The sequence below is a fragment of the Astyanax mexicanus genome, chromosome 20 (assembly GCF_023375975.1).
Source record: "Astyanax mexicanus isolate ESR-SI-001 chromosome 20, AstMex3_surface, whole genome shotgun sequence".
Lineage (NCBI taxonomy): Eukaryota > Metazoa > Chordata > Actinopteri > Characiformes > Acestrorhamphidae > Astyanax > Astyanax mexicanus.
This window is the reverse complement of record NC_064427.1, coordinates 4,882,676-4,904,599: the sequence shown is the minus strand read 5'-3', so window position 1 is coordinate 4,904,599 and position 21,924 is coordinate 4,882,676. Positions and strand designations below refer to the sequence as shown.

General features: G+C 37.8%; 1 protein-coding gene across 5 annotated transcripts in view; it reads left to right on the top strand.

The window, feature by feature from the left end:
* sez6a (seizure related 6 homolog a) overlaps positions 1–20,197 on the top strand; it is a 199,334-nt gene extending 179,137 nt beyond the window's left edge. Inside the window, exons 10-18 of one of the 5 annotated variants that reach the window (XR_007427450.1) lie at positions 4,699–4,895; positions 6,553–6,747; positions 10,247–10,438; positions 11,611–11,805; positions 13,273–13,308; positions 13,911–14,019; positions 15,011–15,110; positions 17,196–17,273; positions 19,635–20,197. Coding sequence is in view for 4 of the 5 variants with exons in the window: in XM_049468798.1 (XP_049324755.1) it covers positions 4,699–4,895; positions 6,553–6,747; positions 10,247–10,438; positions 11,611–11,805; positions 13,273–13,308; positions 13,911–14,019; positions 15,011–15,173 (1,087 nt within the window). In the remaining variant the exon portion in view is untranslated. Of the gene's footprint in view, positions 1–4,698; positions 4,896–6,552; positions 6,748–10,246; positions 10,439–11,610; positions 11,806–13,272; positions 13,309–13,910; positions 14,020–15,010 lie in introns of all 5 variants that reach the window. The other 4 variants (XM_049468799.1, XM_049468800.1, XM_049468801.1 and 1 more) reach the window with 4 other exon arrangements.
* The last annotated feature ends 1,727 nt before the right edge of the window (positions 20,198–21,924 follow it).

The following is a 21,924-nucleotide window of genomic DNA, read 5'->3' as shown; positions in this document are numbered from 1 at the left end:
TTTTTTTCTAATGGGAATAAATGGGTTGTGCACCGTTTTTATTTCTTGGTGCACTAGCATTACCCAACCAACCAAACTTGGTACCATAACAACCATTTGGCAACACCCTAGCAACCACCTGAGCCACCATAGCAAAAACCTGGGATACCATATAAATTGCTTAGCAACATCCATGCAACCCCTTAGCAACATTCAAGCAACCACCTTACACATTAAAGCAAAACCTTAGGATACCATATACATTTCCTAGCAACTACTTAGTAACATCCTTGCCACCACTAAGCAACATCCTAGCAACCACCTAAGACACTAGCGAAAACCTGGGATACCATATGAATTGCTTAGCAACCACTTAGCAACACCCTTGCCACCACTAGGCAACACCCTAGCAACCACCTGAGACGCCATAGCAAAAACCTGGGATACCATATAAATTGCCTAGCAACCAGTTAACAACATCCTTACCACCACTAGGCAACACCATATCAACCACCTCAAACATGGCACCCATATTTTAAGCACTAATCAACACCATAGCAATCCCATAGCCTCCACTTAGCAACACCATAGGAACCACCTATCTAAAACAGTTTTACTTAACCATTCTATTCTTCAGCTTCTTGTTACAAATAAGTTATTCAATGCTTACGAATGTGTTAGGAAGTTTTTTGTAGGAACCCTCTATATAAATATTAGAGCTCATATTTTGATTGTGGAATTTAAAGCATTCAGAAAGTAATTAATTTAAACTTTAATCTGTGTATTTTCCTGCAGTGATGCTCAAACTCATATGGCTTATATACTGTACATTGATGACACGAACAATTGATGATTTTTTTATGACGTAATTCTGTCGTTTCCAGTTCTGGAGTCCTGGGGGATGCCCGTCCCTCAAACACCCGAACGCACTCGCTTATGTAAATGCAGTCGTGGCGCCGTGTGAACGGTGGCACGGATTTGAGAGACGTGTGATTGATGGGTACAAGAGGATGGAGCTTTTCTGCTGCTATCAGTTTCTCCAAAGTGCTCTTCAGGTTCGCTGGTGGTGAATATTAATACGGGCCATCCTCTGCCTCTCCTGACGCCTGTCACGACGAGCCTGTTCTGGAGAAGCGGCCGAGAGCTGCTCCCCTGCTTATCTATTCATTAGCTTAGGCTAGTTTTTTTGCAGTGTGTGACAGCTACACTACATTCCATAATACTTTAATGATCTGGAGTGCTTTCATAGTTTTCATCAGCATATGTTAACATTAACTTGTTCTGTGGGTTTAGGAGGTAGGTGGGTTGAAATAGAATATTACTGACTTTAGAAAACTATTTGTAAAAGTATTATTACACTTTTAGGTGTATTATTACACAGGTACAGGTATAAAAAGAAAAATTGATGGCCTGAGGGAAGAAGCGGTCTCAGAATCAGCTCTTTATATATTATGTATTTGCTTTTTTCCAGTTTATTAGAACAGTCTACTTTATAAAAGTACACTATAACTAACTTTAAAATAGTATGTGGAAGTTTAGCTTATTCACTAATGCTGATTTGCTGCACATATACCATAAATACTAAACTATATGTCTAGTAATATAAGAATGTTTTTGTGCTTTCGGAGGAAAGCGCAGGTTCCGATACATCAGCTCACAGATGCCTGATTGTGCTGATTAACATCACCCTTTAGAGTGATGAGGGGAAAGAGTGCCATCTACCCACCCAGAGAGAGCAGGGCCAACTGTGCTCTTTTGGGGCTCCGGCAGCCAATGGCAAGCTGCATGACCAGAATTCGAACTAGCAGTCTCCCAATCATAGTCCACTCGACGCCCCTTAATATAAGACATATTAATAAAATAAATCTTAATTTTAATAAATAACGTATAATAGTATGTGGTAAGTGTAAGCTATGAGCTAACATATAAAAACTTCAAGCATTAGACCAGCCTTTTTCTGGTAGTTTATTTTGGATTAATTAAAATTGTCTTTAATTATCAAGGATAAAAAGTGTATATTGTGTATAGTGTACAGTATATTTCCTATAATTTTGGTGATTCTGGTCATGCTGGCCGACCAGTGCTGGTACTGGTGGACCAGATTAGACCCAGGTGCTGGTTGGCCAGTGTGATCCATCTGTGCCCTGCCCCTAAACCCATACATCACCCAGTGTCCCTCCTAAACTACCCCTCCCATTTTGTAAGTATTTTTCAAATTTGAGCTGAGGGTGGAGTCAGTGGAGCAGTGTGTTTAGTGCCCCTTTAACTATGTAACTCTAAGCTAACAATGATTCATCCTTAAGTTAACACACTACTAATGAGCTAGCATATTAGCCTCAAGCTTACTCATGTACTATACATCAGCTTAAGCTAATACATTAACCATGATTTAAGGTGGCAACTTCAAGCAAACTATACCACTACAACAACTATAAGCTCAGATGCAGAACTAACTAACTTAAACTAACTAGCTTAAACTTTAGCCTTTAGCTAACATGCTAACCACAAACTTGTTTGTGAAGCTAATTTACTCTTGTTTGTTTGAGTATATAATTCAGAGAGATTGAGTTCTAAAATAAACATTTTTTTGTTTTTTATATTTTTTTATATTTTTATATTTCTCATTAGGCTGAACTGAACCTTTTCTAAAGCTTCTCTTTTCTTCTTTTCTTCTCCTACAGCTGAATGAGTTGTGTGTGTGTGTGTGTGGAGGATGGATAGATTAATTATCAGCTCACAAACGGTGAATTCTCTCAGTCCCTGTGCTTTCTATTTCTGTCGCAGCTTATTATCATTTTCCCTGCAGGTTCAAATAAACACAGTGTTCATTTGTAGCTGCGGGGAAAACACTGAAAGACAATTATTCCAAAGTGGCGTAAAGGAGCAGCGAATGCGGGCCCTCCGATGCCCTCGCGCGCATTATGGCATCGCCGGGTCTGTTTATCAGAGCAAACGTGGGCCGCTTTTAAAAGTAAACAGTTCAAATAGCCTCAACTTTTGAAGCAGTTCATCAAAATGCAAATGACTCTGAACCGGGGCGGTGTGAATATATCGGCGCTGACCACGCTCGCCCCCGAGACTCAACACACCGCGCCAAACACAGCCGACGATTCCACACAGGCTGCTTAATGACTGGAGAGCCTGCTTGAAGCTATCGCTGCCTTCTTGGTGAAAGTAAGCTGCTCAAATGGGGCTAAAATGGAGCATTATCATAAATGGATCATTTTATTCCCATTACGCAAATACAGGCGCGGAACTCTACATATTCATTAGCCAGAAAGATTTAACTGAATTATTCAGTGTTTATTTCAAGTTGTGGCTCTGGATTTAGATCCAGCACAAAGCCTTCCCGCCTAGTGTTCTCGCTCAGATCTCAGTGGGACCGGATAGCTGGAATAGAGGTATCGTTGACATCAAAGTAAACAGACTGGAAAAGTAAAGTTTTTATCTTCATCTAATTCCGTCTGTTTTCATGTTATATAACCCACACACTATGAACTTTCAGAGAATGAGTTCAAACCAAAAAAAAAACAAAACATTTTTTGCTCACATTAAAATGAAAACCATTCACTACCAGTTGACAATGTTAGAACAGCCCTATTTTTGCAGACACGGCTGAAACTGAAGAGACTAAGTCTAATCATGTTAAGCTGAGCTAAAGGCTAAAGCTGTTTCCATGTGGGTCAGCCAGACCTGACTACTCCTGTACCAGTTTTTGAAGGTGTAGGAAACAGTAAATCTGTAATTTCTCTAAAGAAAAGACTTCTACTATTTTTAATAGTTACAGAGTTATCTGTGTTTCTGTGTCTTTTTCTAGTTATTATGATGAAAGTGTGAATGTGTGTGTAAGTGTGAGTGTAAGTGTGTAAATGCGGCTGCAGTAGAGAGTAACAGCAGTAACACCATCTGTTCCAGTACTGCTTTACGACAGACAAAGGCTTCATAAATTGGCATTTCCTTGCACCAATCTCAAAATTATCTCAGAATTATTTCCATCGCTTTCATGCATTCTTTCCAAACTTCCCTTTTCTTTTCAAATATACATTTTATTTATGTTCTTTTTACAATATAAAGTTCTGCAGAAAATTAGAAGGCCACTTCAGTTATGGATGGAAGAACAAAAAAGACGCAGAGCTTACAGACCTCAAATAATGCAAAGCAAAGTTCATATTCATAAAGTTTTAAGTTTTAAGTTCAGAAATCAATATTTGGTGGAATAACCCTGGTTTTTAATCAGTTTTCATGCATCTTGGCATCATGTTCTCCTCCACCAGTCTTACACACTGCTTTTGGATAACTTTATTCTTTACACTCCTGGTGCAAAAATTCAATTAGTTCAGTTTGGTTTGATGGCTTGTGATCATCCATCTTCCTCTTGATTATATTCCAGATGTTTACACATTTTTAGCTTTTAAAGCCCTGGCAGTTTAGGTTATTTACTGAATTTTAAGAGCTTTAAAGGTAAAAATAAATGACCTTCTTGGCTGGATATTTTTTTGATGGTTACCTAATAAAGCAACAAAGATATGACCCAAGCCAGGGGCACAAACTCACATTTACATTACATAAATGGGCTAGTTTTTGTCCATATGGGCTTCAATCTGAAATTGTCCACTACCTAGTGGTCAGAGGGTAGAAATAATAAGTAGAGATGTCCAGTAAAGCAGACGGTCACTGTACTGGTCTTAAATAACTGTGGTTTTGTATCTCCTCTTGCAGACTTCACCTCGGTAAGAACGACGTATTGACATTTTACGATGGTGATGACCTTACAGCCAACATCCTGGGCCAGTACAGTGGATCCCTCCCCAGATTCAAGCTCTACACCTCCATGGCTGACGTGACCATCCAGTTCCAGTCCGATCCGGCCACTAACATCTACGGCTACAACAACGGCTTCGTGGTGCATTTCTTTGGTAAGTAGCTTTTGACGAATTTTTTATTAAAATGTCAATAACATTCCGATTTTTAACACTTTAGGAAATACACTTTGGTGTAGTACAAAAGGGCAGGACATTGGCTGGAATCACATTTTAAAACAATGGCTTTGTGTACTGTAATTCATAAATTTGTTTGAATCAAGTCTGTTTTATTCAAAACCGAATATTCCCAAATTTTACTCAACTATTTAGAGATTTATACTTTTTTTCTAAGCTGCTAACTCTGTGCTCACTATGTGCTATAGTGTTCTTTCTATAGCATTTAATTTATTAAAATATATATATATTGGCATATTATTCAGTTAAAGAATAAAAACTAGATCTAATAAAACGGACTCATTCAATGACATTATATTTCATTTTAAAGTGTAATAAAAAAGCAGTATTCTATTTGAACGAAATATAAAACTTAACTAAACATCAAATTCGAATTATTGTTTTAAGTTTAATTAATTTTAAGTTTTCAGTATTGCATAAATTTCAAGGCAATACTGAGCTAAAAAAATAACATTTGATGACATTTGACATCTGACTTCGACTTGAAGTATTTAATGGTGTAATTCGTACATGTGATTTTAAGAGTGTTATTTTGTGTTCTGAATTGTAAGGTAAAGAAATTTGCTGTTGAAAAAAATTATATTTTGAAACACTATAAAAGATCTATACATTTTTAGATAAAAAATCTAAACCATTCAACCTAGATACATCAGTTCAAATCAATATACTTCACTTGTGGAATAAAGTTGGCCTAAATATATGGTACTGAATAGTTTTAATCTATGAATTCGTGGATCTTTTAATCAAAAAAATTGTAAAAGATTTTTTTTATTAATATATTTTTAACAGCAATTAAATGAACAAATTGCCCAATCAAATATTTCAGGTTAATAAAAGTCAGGTAAATTTAATACAGATTTAATACTTATATCAGCTTTTGAGCTCCATAAAGGCAAACAGATTCCTCAAATTATTTTATTAAGTAAATTTAACTTATCCAGGCTTACAGTGTGGTGCTTTTTTTGTGGTGCATTCTAAATTATTACATTTTAGTAGTTGAAATAGTGGTGTAGGACAGAAGGGCAGGGTGAGGGGGGTTAAATCATGTTTTTATGAGGTGAGGATAAGTCAAGGTGAGTGAGAAGACGTGGTGAAAGTTCAATTACGTGTGTAATGAACGGTGACTGATGATAGTTATGACAGTCCCATTGTGGCGTGTTTTGCCCAAACATGTCAGACTGGTGGAGCGCTGGCCCCTTCCGCTGCCGGTGTCACAGCTAGCGCCGGTGCTGCCAGCCTGTTTGGCAGTGCCCCACCTTGGCACGTTGCACTGTGAACAATCAGTGTGAAAGGATGGCACGGCGCTCTCTGGCTGCGGACTCGTTTACATGCACAATGGTGCACGGCGTGTCACCTCAGCGCCAGGCCTCCTCTCCGCGCCTGTCCACTCGGCTGCGTGGGGCTCCTGGATCCCAGCTCAGGTCAGCGCTGTCACTGTGGCCAACTGTGAAATTGCTGGTACTATTCATCCCTGCAGTAACGATCCGGTTCAAATTGACCAGACACTCAATCAATTCAAAAATGGGCCAATTAGCATAATGCTAATCCCTAATGCTAACCCCCATTGTGTCCACAGAGGTGGCCCGGAACGACACGTGCTCCGAACTGCCGGAGATCTCCAACGGCTGGAAGAGCACGTCACATCCTGACCTGATCCACGGGACGGTGGTGACGTACCAGTGCTACCCAGGCTTCCAGGTGGTGGGCTCTGAAATCCTGATGTGTCAGTGGGATCTGACGTGGAGCGGAGACGTGCCCGCCTGTGAGAAAGGTCAGTAAGGCAAGACAAGGCAAGGCAAGTTTATTTATATAGCACCTTTCATACACAACAGTCATTCAAAGTGCTTTACAAATTAGAAAATACAAAGAGAAGTCAAATTTCAAAAACATGTAACAATAAAATGGAAATAAAAGAATAAAATAAGAATAAAGTGTGGATAAAACATGATTCAAGCATGATTAAAACTAAGATAAGTCAAAACTAAAACCATGTATTTAAGAAAATAGTTTAAGAACAATGTCAAAAGAGAAATAAAAAAGACAAGTCAATACAAGACATTATAATTAAAATAATAATCAAGTAATGAAAAATTAAGAACAAGAATCAATAATCACAACCAGCACTTTGTACCTTGTAGTTTCTGCACACTCTTGGTATTTTAATCTCAGTGTATTCATGAGGTAGAGTCACCTGGAATAGTTTAAAAGTTTTTCAGTGTTTTAAGAGTTTTTTTGCCCCAAGGCATGTCCACATTTTAGATTGGTACTGTACTTTAACAGATAAGCTACAGTCAGTACAATCAGGGGTTCTCCTGCTGTTTTACCATTAATAAGAAAAGGGGGAGAAAAACGTAAAAAAAAATGCATTTAGGTTTATCATTGTACCTATAAATAAGCCATAACATTAAAATGTATCTACCGAAAATAATGTAGGTCTTTCTTTTGCCACCAAAACCATTGTATTATGAACACCCCATTCCTTCTGTAGGCTAAAAAATGAGAGTGGTAGTTTGGGAGGGGCACTGGGTGATGTATGGGTTTAGATGCAGGGCAGCAGCAGCGGGGGGGAGGGGCAAAATTGCTTACCAAAGTACACAGAAACATCATCCTCACCTATAATAGCACAGTTGAACCTGAGAGGGCGCTGCAGAGGCAGACATTACCACAACAAAAGAACACATTTCAGCTATTAATGGAAAAAATATGGTTTAGGGTTTAGTGTCTATTTAAAGACAGTGATGGAATGTCTGTAGGTTTGCTGATGTCCTGTAATATAACAACATAATAACAGCAGCACAAAACCCACAGCAGTTCTCTCTAACTCTAACTAGCTGATAAATGGAGCTTCCAGTTCACAAGCGTTTCAGACAGTCATACAGTAGTCAGTGTAACGCACTCGTGTGTGTATGGCTCTTACTCATACACCATTCAGATCGCAGTCATTTCAAAAGGCATTGAGTTTAATGAGAGTTGTCATTAAATGGTGATTAAATTATCTCTCTGTGGGCTTTGTGGAGGCGCGTCGGCAGTCCCGCGGTGTTTCAGCGGCAGCGTTTGTGGTGAATTATTCTCGCAAAAGACTCTCCCCTCACAGAGAAATTGTACATTAATGCCTGGCACTTAGCTAGAGCACGTGTGCATCAGAATAGCCCATAATGTATGTGCTCAATCAAAATCACACTGTGTCTGTTGGCTCTCGATGTGATAAATGTGGCTGAGCGATATTCACACACTATTAAAAACAACAGATAAATAAAATCAGTGTTGACACTCAGATAGATAAGCATCTCTGTGGAAAGTGGAACTTCTGAACGCATAACTTTAGCACAACTGCAATAGGAACAAAGCGCTGCCGCAATGATCAGGAGATCGCTGGTTCGAATCCGGGTCATGCAGCTTGCCATTAGCTGCCGGAGCCCTGAGAGAGCACAATTGGCCTTGCTCTCTCTGGGTGGGTAGATGGAGCTCTTTCCCATCATCACTCCAAAGGGTGATGTGGATCGGCACAAGGCCTCTGTGAGCTAATGTATCGGAACAGAATCACTGCGCTTTCCTCCGAGCACGCTGTGATGCTACTCGGTAATGCTGCATCAGCAACAGTTAGAAAAGAGGCGGTGGCTGACTTCAGATGTGCTGGAGGAGGCATGTGCTAGTCTTCACCCTCCTTGTATTGTGGCATCAGCAGTGATGGGGGATATACAACTGACAAGCAGCTGAATGGGTGGGAAAATTTGGAAAAATTAGGGAAAAATATATATTTTTTGTAGATACAGCCAGAGACATGCAAGTGTTGTCACGTCAGTGTTTTTTGTAAAGGTATGTTTTGCTAAATATACTAGTTTGAACTTGTCGTACGCTGTACTGGGAATGGTTTGGGAATTGGCTCTGTATTGTGAGGAGTAGCAACAGTTAAGCATGGTGGTGGTAGCATCCAACCAGTTGAAATGATACATTGACAGTGAAAATTAAATATTAAGGAAAATAAGGAAAAACGTGGACAATTTCTGGTACAAAAGTCTCTATCTTTATCTCTATCAGTGATGCTGCCAGTGTTACCATAATAAATACATCTGTAAGGCATGTGAAAGGGTTGTGTATCAGTTTTCCCAAAACCACATAATCCAAATAAACCATAAGGTAAATAAAGCCTAAACATCCTGTCCTGGTCTGTGGGACTATGCATTTGTGTCCAATGATGATGTAATATTTTATAATAAAAGAAAGGAAAGAAAGAGGAATTAAAATGAGGAGTAAAATAAGGAGAGCAGGGAGTATACCAGGGTTGGGAAGTTTCAGGTTTTAATACACAAGACATGGCTTTACAAATACACTGTTTTTGTTGTTCATCCAGAGATAATTATTGTTTTAATAGCTGTAGTAATACATGTTGTAGTAGTAGTAATAGTCAGCTGGGCCTGGTGTGACTACACCCTTAGAAATCAAATACTTTATTTGCAGCTACTCTCTGTTATTCTTTATAAACTTCAGTCCCCATCATATATCTGACGCCACAGCTGGAAGGGCTCAATATCCACCCCCTTCATTTTTAATGTGAGCCATATTGTGTCCTGTGGGCTGATCCAGGAGTGAACAGCAGCGGTTATCACTCAGTCTACACCTTCTGAAAGGTACGAACAGTTCAGAGAGAGGTTAAGGAGATTTAGATAGAAAGAAAAACATCCTTTAAGGTTAATTGATCCCATTATTACATTTTAGACACACCCAGTTATTATTCTCAACATTTATTATATAACACCAATGATACTTTATATTATTTTTCATTATAAACATCATGGGATATCAGCAGTATGTAAATTGATCATGAAGTGTCACTTCAGAGGACAGCTTGGGAACATCCACACCTATATACATGTATAAGGTGTGAGGTGTTATCTACTGACTGAGGTTGAACACTAGTCAGTGTGCTCATGGCAGGGGGATGGGAATTTTGGGAATGGAGTAAGGCTTAATAGTGAGAAGCTTGATGGTGGATAGTGGATGGTCGTTTCAGCAACTGGTACCATTAAACACAGTATTTTATCCATAGGATTTTTATGTTACAATGACCAGAGCTACTGTATGTTTAGAAAAGACTGTTAAGCATGATGGTGGTAGCCAGAAAAGCATCAACAAGGTTAGGTGCTGTGGCTAATCCAAAACAACTGGATAGAGCTTTTACAATTCAAGACTAAGCAAATATAATACTAAAGCAGCAGTGAAGTAGTTTCACTGATCTGTGTCTGTGTGTGTGTGTTTGTGTGTGTGTGCAGTAATGGTGTGTCAGGACCCCGGTTTGGTTGAACACGGCCGCAGGGTGGTCGCAGGTTCCCGCTTCACTGTGGGCTCCAGTGTTCAGTACGCCTGCAATAAGGGCTACTCCCTGTCCGGCCCGGGAGTTCTGACCTGCTACAGCCGAGACACCGCCGACCCCAAGTGGAGCGAGAGGCTGCCGAAGTGTGTCCGTAAGTGCAGAATACACACCACTCATATCTTATATAGGCATATTTTTATTTTATTTATTTATTTTTTAATTGATGCATTTCACCTTTTACAGTGGGTACAGAAAGTATTCAGACCCTTTTTTTTCACAAATTTCACTGTTTGTTTTATTGCAACCATATGCTAAAATCAAAAAAGTTAATTTTATTTCTCATTAATATACACTCAGCACCCCATCTTGATAGAAAAAAAAACAGAAATGTAGAAATTTTTGCAAATTTAAAAGTATCACATGGTCATAATTCAGACTCTTTGCTGTGAGACTCATATACATGTAAAACTGCTGAGAATTTGGAATAAATATAAATGTATCAGTAAAATAATATGAATATATATTTTGTTTCTTAGCAGAGAAATGCAACAGTGTTAAAATGTTCAGAGGTGTATATTCTTACCCTCTATCGCCACCTAGTGGATCCCAGCACTCATTAGAACTGTATAAAGCACTCTGATTCAGGGTAGACTCATTCAAAATGAAGTTTAACATATTTTTAAAATGACTTTAAATAAACATTTGTTGACATTTGACCTTCTGGTAAAATGATTAATACTCTCTAGTGGTTCAGAAGAACTACTTCTCTAACATGTTTAAAGTGTCTTAAAGTGGAGTCTTAGGACCAATATAAACTGTGACATGAGTCATTACAAGGAAAGTTAAATAAAGCAAAAGAAAAAAGTAGTAAAATTGCCTTTGTATCAAGCTTTAAGAAAATTGCAACATTATACTATGTGATGATGATAATGACTGTCTTCTGGGTTGAACCCCTCAGTGTAACTGCAGCATCCTGTGAGTGATTAAACACAATGTTTAAAAACTCCAGCAGCACTGCTGTATCTGATCTGTATCACTTACTGTATCAGCACAACACACACTAACACCTCATACACCACCATCACCATGCTAATCAGTGCTTATCACTGCAGTGCTGAGAATAATAATGACCCACCACCTAAATAATAATAATAATAATAATAATAATAATAATAATAATAATAGCTGCTCTGTGGATTCTTTACATATCATGTGATCTCCTGATCTTGGGCTGAATTTGCTGACTGATAGTGACGTCTCTATCGCACAGGTATAGATATTAAATTTATGTTATTTAGAGATATATATGTGTGTGTTTTCCAGCTGAGAGGTACGAGCCCTGCAGTAACCCTGGTGCTCCATCCACTGCCATCCAGAGCTCAGAGAAAGCCTTCTTCCAGGCCGGGGACACGCTGACCTTCAGCTGCCGCCCTGGCTATCAGCTCCTGGGGGAAGCCACCATCCGCTGCCTGCCGGGACACCCCTCTCAGTGGAGCGGGGAGCCCCCTGCATGTCGGGGTAGGAACTGCAACTTTACATTATTTTATTAAGTTATTTTTTATTGTCCACAAAGTATATTGTAAACTGTATGAACAAACATATCGGGGAAAATGCTTATTATTCATAATTTCTGAATTTTAGTGTAATAAATAGAGTTTATCCTGCTTTTGTTGGAGTAATTGTCTCTACTGCCCAGGGAAGGCTTTATACTTGGTTTTGGATTGTTGCTGTGTGGGTTTGCAGATATAGTGGTGTGAAAAAGTTTGGGCACCCCATACAATTTTGAAATGATTTAACTTTATAAATCATTGCTTGTTCAGATCAGCAACTTCAGTTAAATATATCATATGGTAGATGAACACAGTGATATTTGAGAAATGAAATGAAGTTTATAGGATTTACAGAAAGATTGCACTAATTTATATATATATATATATATTATTTTTTTTATTTATTTTTTTTGTTATTGGGGAAAAATGCAATATAATACATCCAACCTGAAAAGAAATATATACAGTTTTGTTTAGTTTTTTTACATAAACAAACACATGTATATGTGAACACATACCACATACACACACACAAAAGTGTGGGGAAAAAAATATCTCCTCTTTTAAAAATAAAACTAAGAGAAAATAAAGTACAAATTACCCCACCAAACCCCAGTCAGCTCAACACGACCAAACCACATAATACTGGTTATTTATGTAATATGTATATATAATAATAATAAGTCCCCCTAAACTAGAGAAAAAATAAATAAAGGGTTGTCATTTGTGAAAAAAAACATAAACAAAATTATCATACTTCTGTATTTAATAAGTAACAAGAGCATTAGTGAGGTCAGCATGTTGGATGATCACTACCCCACCTCATTCCCAAATACCCAACCAGAAATTGAGATCCATTGTCTCTTTACATTATTGAGAACAGGCTGCAATACAGCGCACACAGCTGGTACACCATCAATGTGGAGCTACTGTATAAGTAAGGTGTTTCTAATAAAGTGGCCACTGAGAGGGTAAACTGACCCCCAACAGAGAAATGACCCAAATATATAAAAAGCCAAAGCACTTAAAGGGAACAGTTTACTCTATTAAGCTCGAGGTTGAGCACTTTTTTAAGGCTGCAAGTTTTTAACTGCTGGTTTTTATCAAGCTATCTCTTGCATTTTTAATTGAAGTCATTAGTTTAATCGAAAGCTGATTCAACTGATGTTTCCTGCTTAAAGCTGTTGCAAATTGAATAGCAGCGTTTAGACCGCGCCGCTGCGGAGAGGCCGTTTGGGGGAAATGAGAACATTTAATCAAAAGGCCGTCCTTAATAGTCTCCATTATTTTAAGTGCCCTAAGTCTTGTCATTGTGCTAAATCACCTTTTTTCACGCAAAGACTGATTTTAGCTAGTAATTCATTTTTTCAGATTGGTTTTATATGCTTCCGGTGTTTCAATTACGCTTCTAAAAATTGCCTTTTCTCCTCTGCAGCCACCGGGGGAGACGTTAATGAACGCAGATTGGACGGTAAGGTTATCTCTCAGAGTGGAAGACTTCATCTAACTATTCTGGGATGCAGGCGTGTTTTGCAAGACGATTCAGCTAGTTTAGAAGTTTCAATTATTAGAACTCCTGTTTCTGCATCACGTAGTGCTCTTACAGATCCTGAGTCATAGCTGGAACAACAAGAAATACCTCAGTGCTTTTGAACTAATCTTTACCAGTTGCACCAGTTTGTTCTGACCCTGCAATGTGATAGACTAAGAGACTAGGATTCTAGGAGTGCCAGTATTGCATGATAATGGCACTCTGACTAAAGCTCAAAGTTCAAGTATTACTGCTCCCCATACACACACATGCATTTACCATTATACTTTCTAAACTAAAATATTCCATCAGCACCCCCCAACACCCCTCTCCTTCTCAATAGTAATTTTTTGTCAGCACATAATACTGAATTAAGACATTGTTTTTAAAAAATATGTAAAATATAATTATTAATCATTTCTAAACTAGTGCCTAGTAATAATTAGCTGAGACATTCTGTAGTAAGTACTGTTAATTATTGTACTCTTATTGTAAAATGTAACAAGAATTTCTGTACTAAATCTTCTGTTGTTCTCCTCTAGTTGTCAGCTCAGAAACTGGTGCAGAGGGCACCAAAATTGCCATTGCTGTCATGGTTCCAGTGGCCGTGGTCTTACTGGCTGTCCTGGGCGTTTACCTCTACTTCTCTAAGTGAGTATACTCCATGCAGCAGCTTCTTTTTTTAAATCACATGGAATAAAACCTTTTTACTTTTACCCTGACCTCCGTTGAAGGTTAAGAATGTTTTGAAATCATTGAAAAGTTACTTTCTTTCAGTAATTCAGTTCAAAATGTGAAACTTATATATTATTTATATGTATTAAACACAGAGTGATATATTTTAAGTGTTTATTTATTTTGTTGTTGTTGATTATGGCTCAAAGCCAATAAATAAAAAAAATCAGTTTCTCAGAAAATTAGAATATTATATAAGACCAATTTGTACTTTAAGCAGTGTGGGCAGTGTGCCAAGTCCTGCTGGAAAATGAAATCTGCATCTACATAAAAGTTGTCAGCAGAGGGAAGCATGAAGTGCTGTAAGAAAACAATGAACTTCTGACTTCTGATTTGAACTGATTTCATTTTACAGCAGTATTTGGCACACTGCCCACACTGCCAAAATTACCAATTGGTCTTATATAATATTCAAATTTTCTGATCATCAACAATAGAAAAATGAACTGAATTATTAAAATAAAGTAACTTTTCACTGATATTCAATTTTTTTGAGATGCACAAGTTTATAATTAATTGAGGCATTTGAGAAAAATAATGTAGAGCTATTTAACAAGGCAGTAAAAAAAGAACATCATCAGTGCAGTTATTGAATTGTAAATTGTTTAATGTCATTTGTAATTTTTGTTTATTGTACAATGCAAAATCATACCGTCCAAGAATGTATTTTTAAATGTTTTACTGTTACTGTAAAAAATAATATGGAGCAATCTGCTGACTGTTTTGACTATTTATTGAGCAAATAGAAATCTAATAACTGCTGTATTATTCATATATACAATCTATAGCATTAATATTATTTTTTGTTGAATGATAATGTAAATAAATCTCAGACAGTATTATTTTATGTATCAGGTAATAATAGTCAAACACAGTGTTTATGTCGTTTTATTTTATTGTTTTTTAGAGTTCAGGGGAAGACGCTTCACCTGCCCTCCTCCTCTTTACCTCCATACGACAACATGACAGAGGAGTCCGCCTTCGACAACCCCATCTACGAGACTGGAGTAAGTATGGACGCCCTGAACCTGCGAGACGTGGACTCCCAGAACACTGTGGTCCTGTCCTGATTGTCCCTCACCTCCAGATTCACTCCAGATTCACTCCTGTCATCTGCACTTCCATCGCATGACCAGCAGAGGACGACATGCTTCATTCACTTTCATTCACAAATCCAGACCCAAACTCATCCCCTTCATTATTTTATCAATTCATTAATTAATAATTAAGAATATTTCCCCTGTTCTGTTTGAACTGAAGACTGGAAGGATGGTTTGTAGAGATACAGATTATAAACTGCTTGTCTGAATGATTTCTCAGCATTTCTCAAAGCAATATTCATTATCTGAAGGCCAAAAAGGGTCAAAAAGAACATACTGTTATTGTGGTAATATTCATTTGGCAGGTTCTAAACAGTACACTAAGCCCTGCGGTTCTCCTGGAACATAATCATGAAACATTTCACAACCATTTCTTCCTTTTTTTTACATTAAAAACTACAATTAATTAAATCATGAAGAAACTTAATTTAAAATAATTAACAATATTTAAGTGAAATGAGTGATATCAGCACTGTCTAATGAAAAACAAGTATTTCAAAACAGCAACTTTATAGGAAAAAGAAACAAAACTTTTAAACTTTCAATAGAAGTCAATGTAAAAAAAAGTTTCAGGTCATTTTAGAGAATTTCTATTGAAATTCTGACACAGTGAAAAGGACAACTTGTGTGTTCAAATGAAATAGTAAACCAAAAAATCAATACAAATTGAGATACTGTTATTGGACAGTATATATGGTTGCTCTTCTAGTCCTAGCCTGTTTTGTAGCCAAAGTCCCAAACCATGTCCATATATAACAGCCATATATAATATCATCCACATCCGTGTTTGTGTATGGCCTGATCCTGTAAAGGAATTTAAAGGAATAGTCTAAAAATAATCTTATGGACATTATTTATCTCTGACCCCATAGTTTATCAGATACTGTATGCAATTAAGTTTATGTAAAGTGATAGCTGAATGTTTCAAGTCTAATTAGCTTACGTTTTAATAAACATTCAGACCTCAAATATTAAAGCAAATTAAATCCAGGCTTAGAGTGTATTCGACCTGCTTGATCATGCTGGTTTAATTCAATTTGAAAAGAGGCGGAGTCTGACTTTACATGTACCGGAGGATGGGGTGAACTTCCTACAGGCGAGTTGAGTTGAGTTGAGTTGAGTTGAGTTGAGTTGAGTTTAACCCTCTAACAGGCCAGCGTTTTTGTCAATTTTCTGTCTGATATTACACACCTAAATCTTGAAGATTTATATTCAAGCATTCAAGCATTACAAGGTTTTCATGTTTGATAAATTCTAATTGTAATTTTTATAGAAATTATTTTTTTTATGTAAGTAAATCTGCAACTTATATAATATAATATAATAAATAACAATCATAAAATTGGCACTTTCCTAAAGAGTGGACAGGCAGTCACTTCTCCATGTAACCAAGTAGGAGTCTTTAAAGCCCTCAAAGTTGTCAGAATGTGAATAACCAATTTTACTGCAGAGAAAAGGGGTTTTGCTAGTATTGACCCAAGCCCTTGACTGGGCAGAGAAGAAGAAAAGAGGGGGAGCGAACGCAGAGAATTTGGGGTGGAGTTCGGGGCAGCTTCACACAAAGAGAAACATGGAAAAGGAAAATAATAAAATTAAAGAAGGAGGAAGATGGGGAGGAGGTGGGTGCGAGGTTGTTCAACGAGCAGGTAGAGAGGAAGTGACGGTTTAAATAGGGAAGGAAGTGGGAGGAGTGAGGGCGTGGATCAACTCCCAAAACTTAGCTATAATTCATAGCTCCACTTTGTATCATCTACACCTGTAGCCCTGCAGCCCTTATAGAGGACAAGGCATTTAAAGTGGTTAATGAACTTGATGCGCTGCTCTGGTCCTGCATTAAACGCATGGCTGTGGATCATGGTCTATGGGAACTGAAGAGTTCTCATGATGTGTCTCAATCTCTCTCTCTACATCTACGCATCTACCCTTATGGACCACAATTACCCGGACCACCCAACCTCTCCTCACTCTCATCTCCCCCTCCTCCTCCATCAGCCGCGACTGGCTCTCTGTGATAACTAACGGCTCTGTGTGTCTGTCCCTGCGCGTCTGCACCGCCAGAAGAGCAACGAGGTGAGGCTTCCTGATGGAGGAGCATGACGGCACTCAGGCACGGCATCCCTGTCTGATCATCACCAGCCACCATGTGATGTCCTGTCATCACATCTGTCCAGTGCTGTGCATGAACCAATCGTGTACCAGTGCTGTGTGTGACTCACTACTCACTATTACTGCCCATCAAATGTTTGGGGACACCTAAATTATGATGTTGTTTGGCTAGAGTTGATTGCCATCATTGGACTGAAGGCCTATTTACAGGGTTTAAGCAATGAAACTGAAACACCTGTCATTTTAGTGTGGGAGGTTTCATGGATGAATTGGAGCAGCCTGATGGCCAATCTTCATTAATTGCACATTGCACCAATAAGAGCGTGAAGAGTGTGAAGGTTCAATTAGCAGGGTAAGAGCACAGTTCTGCTCTAAATATTGCAATGCACACAACATTATGGGTGACATACCAGAGTTCAAAAGAGGACAAATTGTTGGTGCACGTCTTGCTGGCGCATCTGTGACCAAGACAGCAAGTCTTTGTGATGTATCAAGAGCCACGGTATCCAGGGTAATGTCAGCATACCACCAAGAAGGACCAACTACATCCAACAGGATTAACTGTGGATGCTGTAAGAGGAAGCTGTCTGAAAGGGATGTTCGGGTGCTAACCCGGATTGTATCCAAAAAACATAAAACCACGGCTGATCAAATCACGGCAGAATTCAATGTGCACCTCAACTCTCCTGTTTCCACCAGAACTGTCTGTCGGGACTATAAATTATTGTGTTTCAGTTTCATTGTCCAACCCCAAAGTTGTTTTTACACTTGTTAGGTCCTACTAATCCCAAAGAATTAGGATCAATTTTAATTGCACACTAAGTAAGGGTCTCAGGAAGATAGACTGTCATTAATCACATTTTTATGTATCGATTTAACAATATAACGATTTACAAATCCTTTGGGTATGTTTTGTTATATGCTAATAAAATCCAGTAAAGTACACAGAAAAGTACTAACTCTAAGTTACTCAAATAGCCTCATACTTTTGATGGGTAGTATATGTAAAATATATTATACATGTAAATAGTATTTATATTTATTATTTATACAAGTTGATGCATCTTTGATTTTTTTAGTATAAATAGTAATGATTTTAATTCCATATCATGTTGATGTCTTAAACTCTGCATATGATTGTAACTTTTGTTCAGAGAAGGGTTTTGTTTGTTTGTTTTCTTGCTTGTTTGCACTCTTAAATGGATGGTGTCATGTAATGTGTCAGATTAATCAATCCATGTAAATGGATTACTACTATACATTCATTGCATGTAAAAAAAATACATTACCATTCAAAAGTTTGGAATCACTAGCCATATTACTGAATTTGACAGTTTAATATTTATTAATCTCCTATGCAGTGTATATATAAATATAAGGGAATCAACAGAGCAAACAAATAGTTTAAGATGTTTTACAGAATATTCCAGAAATATGCTAAGTCTGGTTTTCAATGTGAAGGAACAGGACATTCTGAAGCAATGTGATTATTTATTTAGTATCATTTTCTGCTTTAAAATTCAATCAGAGGGCGCAGAGTGGTCCAGCGGTCTAAAGCGCTGCCACTATGAGCGGGAGGTCGCAGGTTCGAACCCCCACTCATGCAGCTTTGCCATCAAGCTGCCGGAGCTCAGAGGGAGCAAAATTGGCCCTGCTCCCTCCGGGTGGGTAGATGGCGCTCTCTCCCCACATCACTTCTACGGTGATGTCTGCAGCACAGGGCGTCTGTGAGCTGATGTACCGGAACCGAGCCGCTGCGCTTTCCTCCAAGCAGTTCGAAAAGAAGCGGTGGCTGGCTTCACATGTATCGGAGAAGGCGTGTGTTAGTCTTCACCCTCTTGGTGTGTTGGGGCATCACTAGTGATAGGGGGAGTCCTTGGCCGTGTAAATTGGGGAGAAAATGGGAAACAATTGAGAAAAAAAAAATTCAATCAGTATATGATTGAATAAAAAATATGAGTTTTAATTGTATTACCAAACATTTGACAGCAGATTGTAATAAAGGTCTTTTGTTTTAACATAATCTATAGATGTTCTAAAAAGTTAAGTTTAAATAAATTGTCATTTTACAGTGTAGGACTGCAAGTAAATTCTCACAGCAATGTTTTAACATCTAGTTTAAAGCTTTTCATTGATGATAAGAGTCTGATACTGCAGCAGGAATTTCCTTATAGAATAAACCTAGTTTCAGCAGGTGTCTACAAACTTTTGACAAACAGTGTTTCAGGTTTAACTATAGGCCCCACTTTACTTGTCTAATCTACTTTGATAAAGAACGTTCCAGAGTGTTCGAAAAGTCTCTGACGGCTGTGTTTATCGTTGCAGGAGACGAGACAGTATGAGGTGTCTATTTAGAGGCTGTTCAGCAGTGGCTGTCCATCTTCTACACTCCTCCTCTTCTTCTTCCTCCTCTCCTGTGACAGCTCCTCTTCTTCCTCCTCCTCTTCCTCTCCATGAGTTCCTATCCTCTTTCCCACCTTCCTCTGAGCTCCTGTACAGTATATTTTTCCTCCAGAGGACCTGTGTAAACACTGGAAACATGGTGGACAATATAACGTTATTTTTGTAGCGCTTCAGCAACTTCTACCTTTTCTTTTCTTCTTCTTTTTTTCTTTCAAATGAGCACAGAAAGTGTGTGTACAGAAACATAAGAGGGACAATATCTATCAGAGTGCTTTTCAGGGTCTGCATCCACAGGAGATGGATGTGCTCTGGACCTGAGAGTGAATGAGTGTCCAGGCCAGGGTTATCTAACTGAGCCACAGCGACACTCTGAGACCAGTGTTAATACCATCCTCACTCAGTCTATTTACAACATTGGCACCATTGAATGTCTGCATGGGGGTTCTCTTTCCTAAACACTTTGTAAATAAACTGACTGTTCCAAACCCAGACGCTTTGTGTCTTTCTTGCAAATCATCTGTGAAGAAAAAGCTGGAAAAACAGGTAAGTAGAGTTATAATAGTGATAAAATGAGAAATAGCCAAAATGAAAAAAAAAGATGCAGAGCTTTCAGACCTCAAATAATGCAAAGAAAACATAAGTGAGTTAAGAATCAATATTTAGTGGAATAATCCTGTTTTTTAATCACAGCTTTCATGCATCTTTGCATGTTCTCCTCCACCAGTCTTACACATTGCTTTTGGATAACCTTAAGCCACTCCTTGTGCAAATATTCAAGCAGTTCAGTTTGGTCTGATGGCTTTTGATCATCCATCTTTCTCTGGATTATATTCCAGAGGTTTTTTTAATTTGGTAAAATTAAATCAAAAACTCATAATTTTCAAGTGGTCCCTTAATTTTTTTCCAGAGCAGTGTATATATACGGATTTTGATGTAATGATGTAATTATAAGAATTCGGTAAGTCACAGTCTGACTTATAGTGAGAATTTAGTAGATATAGGCTGCTTGCCAAGCTACAAATGCAGCCAATGTTTCAATTGATTTGAAGGAGGCAACTGATGTATCCTTCCTGGCTCTCGGTTACCCACAATTTACTGCACACATCAAGGAGAAACGGAAGGAACAGCACCACAAAAACTGGGCAAAATTGCATGAAAACAAAGATTATGTTGCTCTGTTATCTTATTCCAATGTTCTATCTAATGTCATTCCAAGACCAGCCCCCTATTCCTCGACTGCAGCCTAGAATATTACATCACAGCTTATATATAGCTTATATGTACTATAGATACTCGTGAACTTGTTTTCTTTGCATTATTTGAGGTCTGAAAGCTCTGCATCTTTTTTTGTTATTTCAGCCATTTCTCATTTTCTGCAAATAAATGCTCTAAATTACACTATTTTATTTGGAATTTGGGAGAAATGTTGTCTGTGGTATATAGAATAAAAACAAGAATGTTCATTTTACTCAAACATAAACCTATAAATAGCAAAATCAGTGAGACAGTGCCTGCAGTTTTCAAACACCTTTAAACATACACACATTATTAGAAGTGTGATTTTTCTTTTCAGCTGGAAACTCTACAGAGGCGTTAGAGACTATTGTGGCTCCACAGCAGGAGGTTAATAGGCCTGTTTGCAAATGAAATCGTGACGGTTACATTTGTCATTTTGGCTCCATTACCTCTTTAAAAAACGTCAAACAACTGTACATAACAACAGAAGGCTTTAATAATCCACAATTAATTAATGCAATAAAGTATCATCATGATACTCTGAATAAAGCAAAAACCTTACTTAGAGAAGATACTAGGTGTCCAAATCTGTTGCTATATTTCTTCTTTTTTTTTTCAACTTTAAAAACATCAGAAAAAACAATGTTTTGATCAATATTGTGTTTCCTGAAGTGATATAAAGATGTTATATCTGAAGTATGGACTCTTTGGGAGGTGAAAAGCAGCAGTTGCATGGTTCTTTTTAAAAGACTGCCCTCAAGAGGACTGAGCTGTTATAACAGGAATATCAAAACTAATAGGGTATACTTACAGAATATTAAATGTCAATATTCAATGCAGTGATTAATGGGAAGTTATTAATATTATATAAAATAATAATAGTAAAATAATTAGTCATAACTAGCTTAATTAAGCTATCATGATGCTTTATTGGGTTGAAAGACACTGATCTGTACAGTATATGAAAAAAAAATTA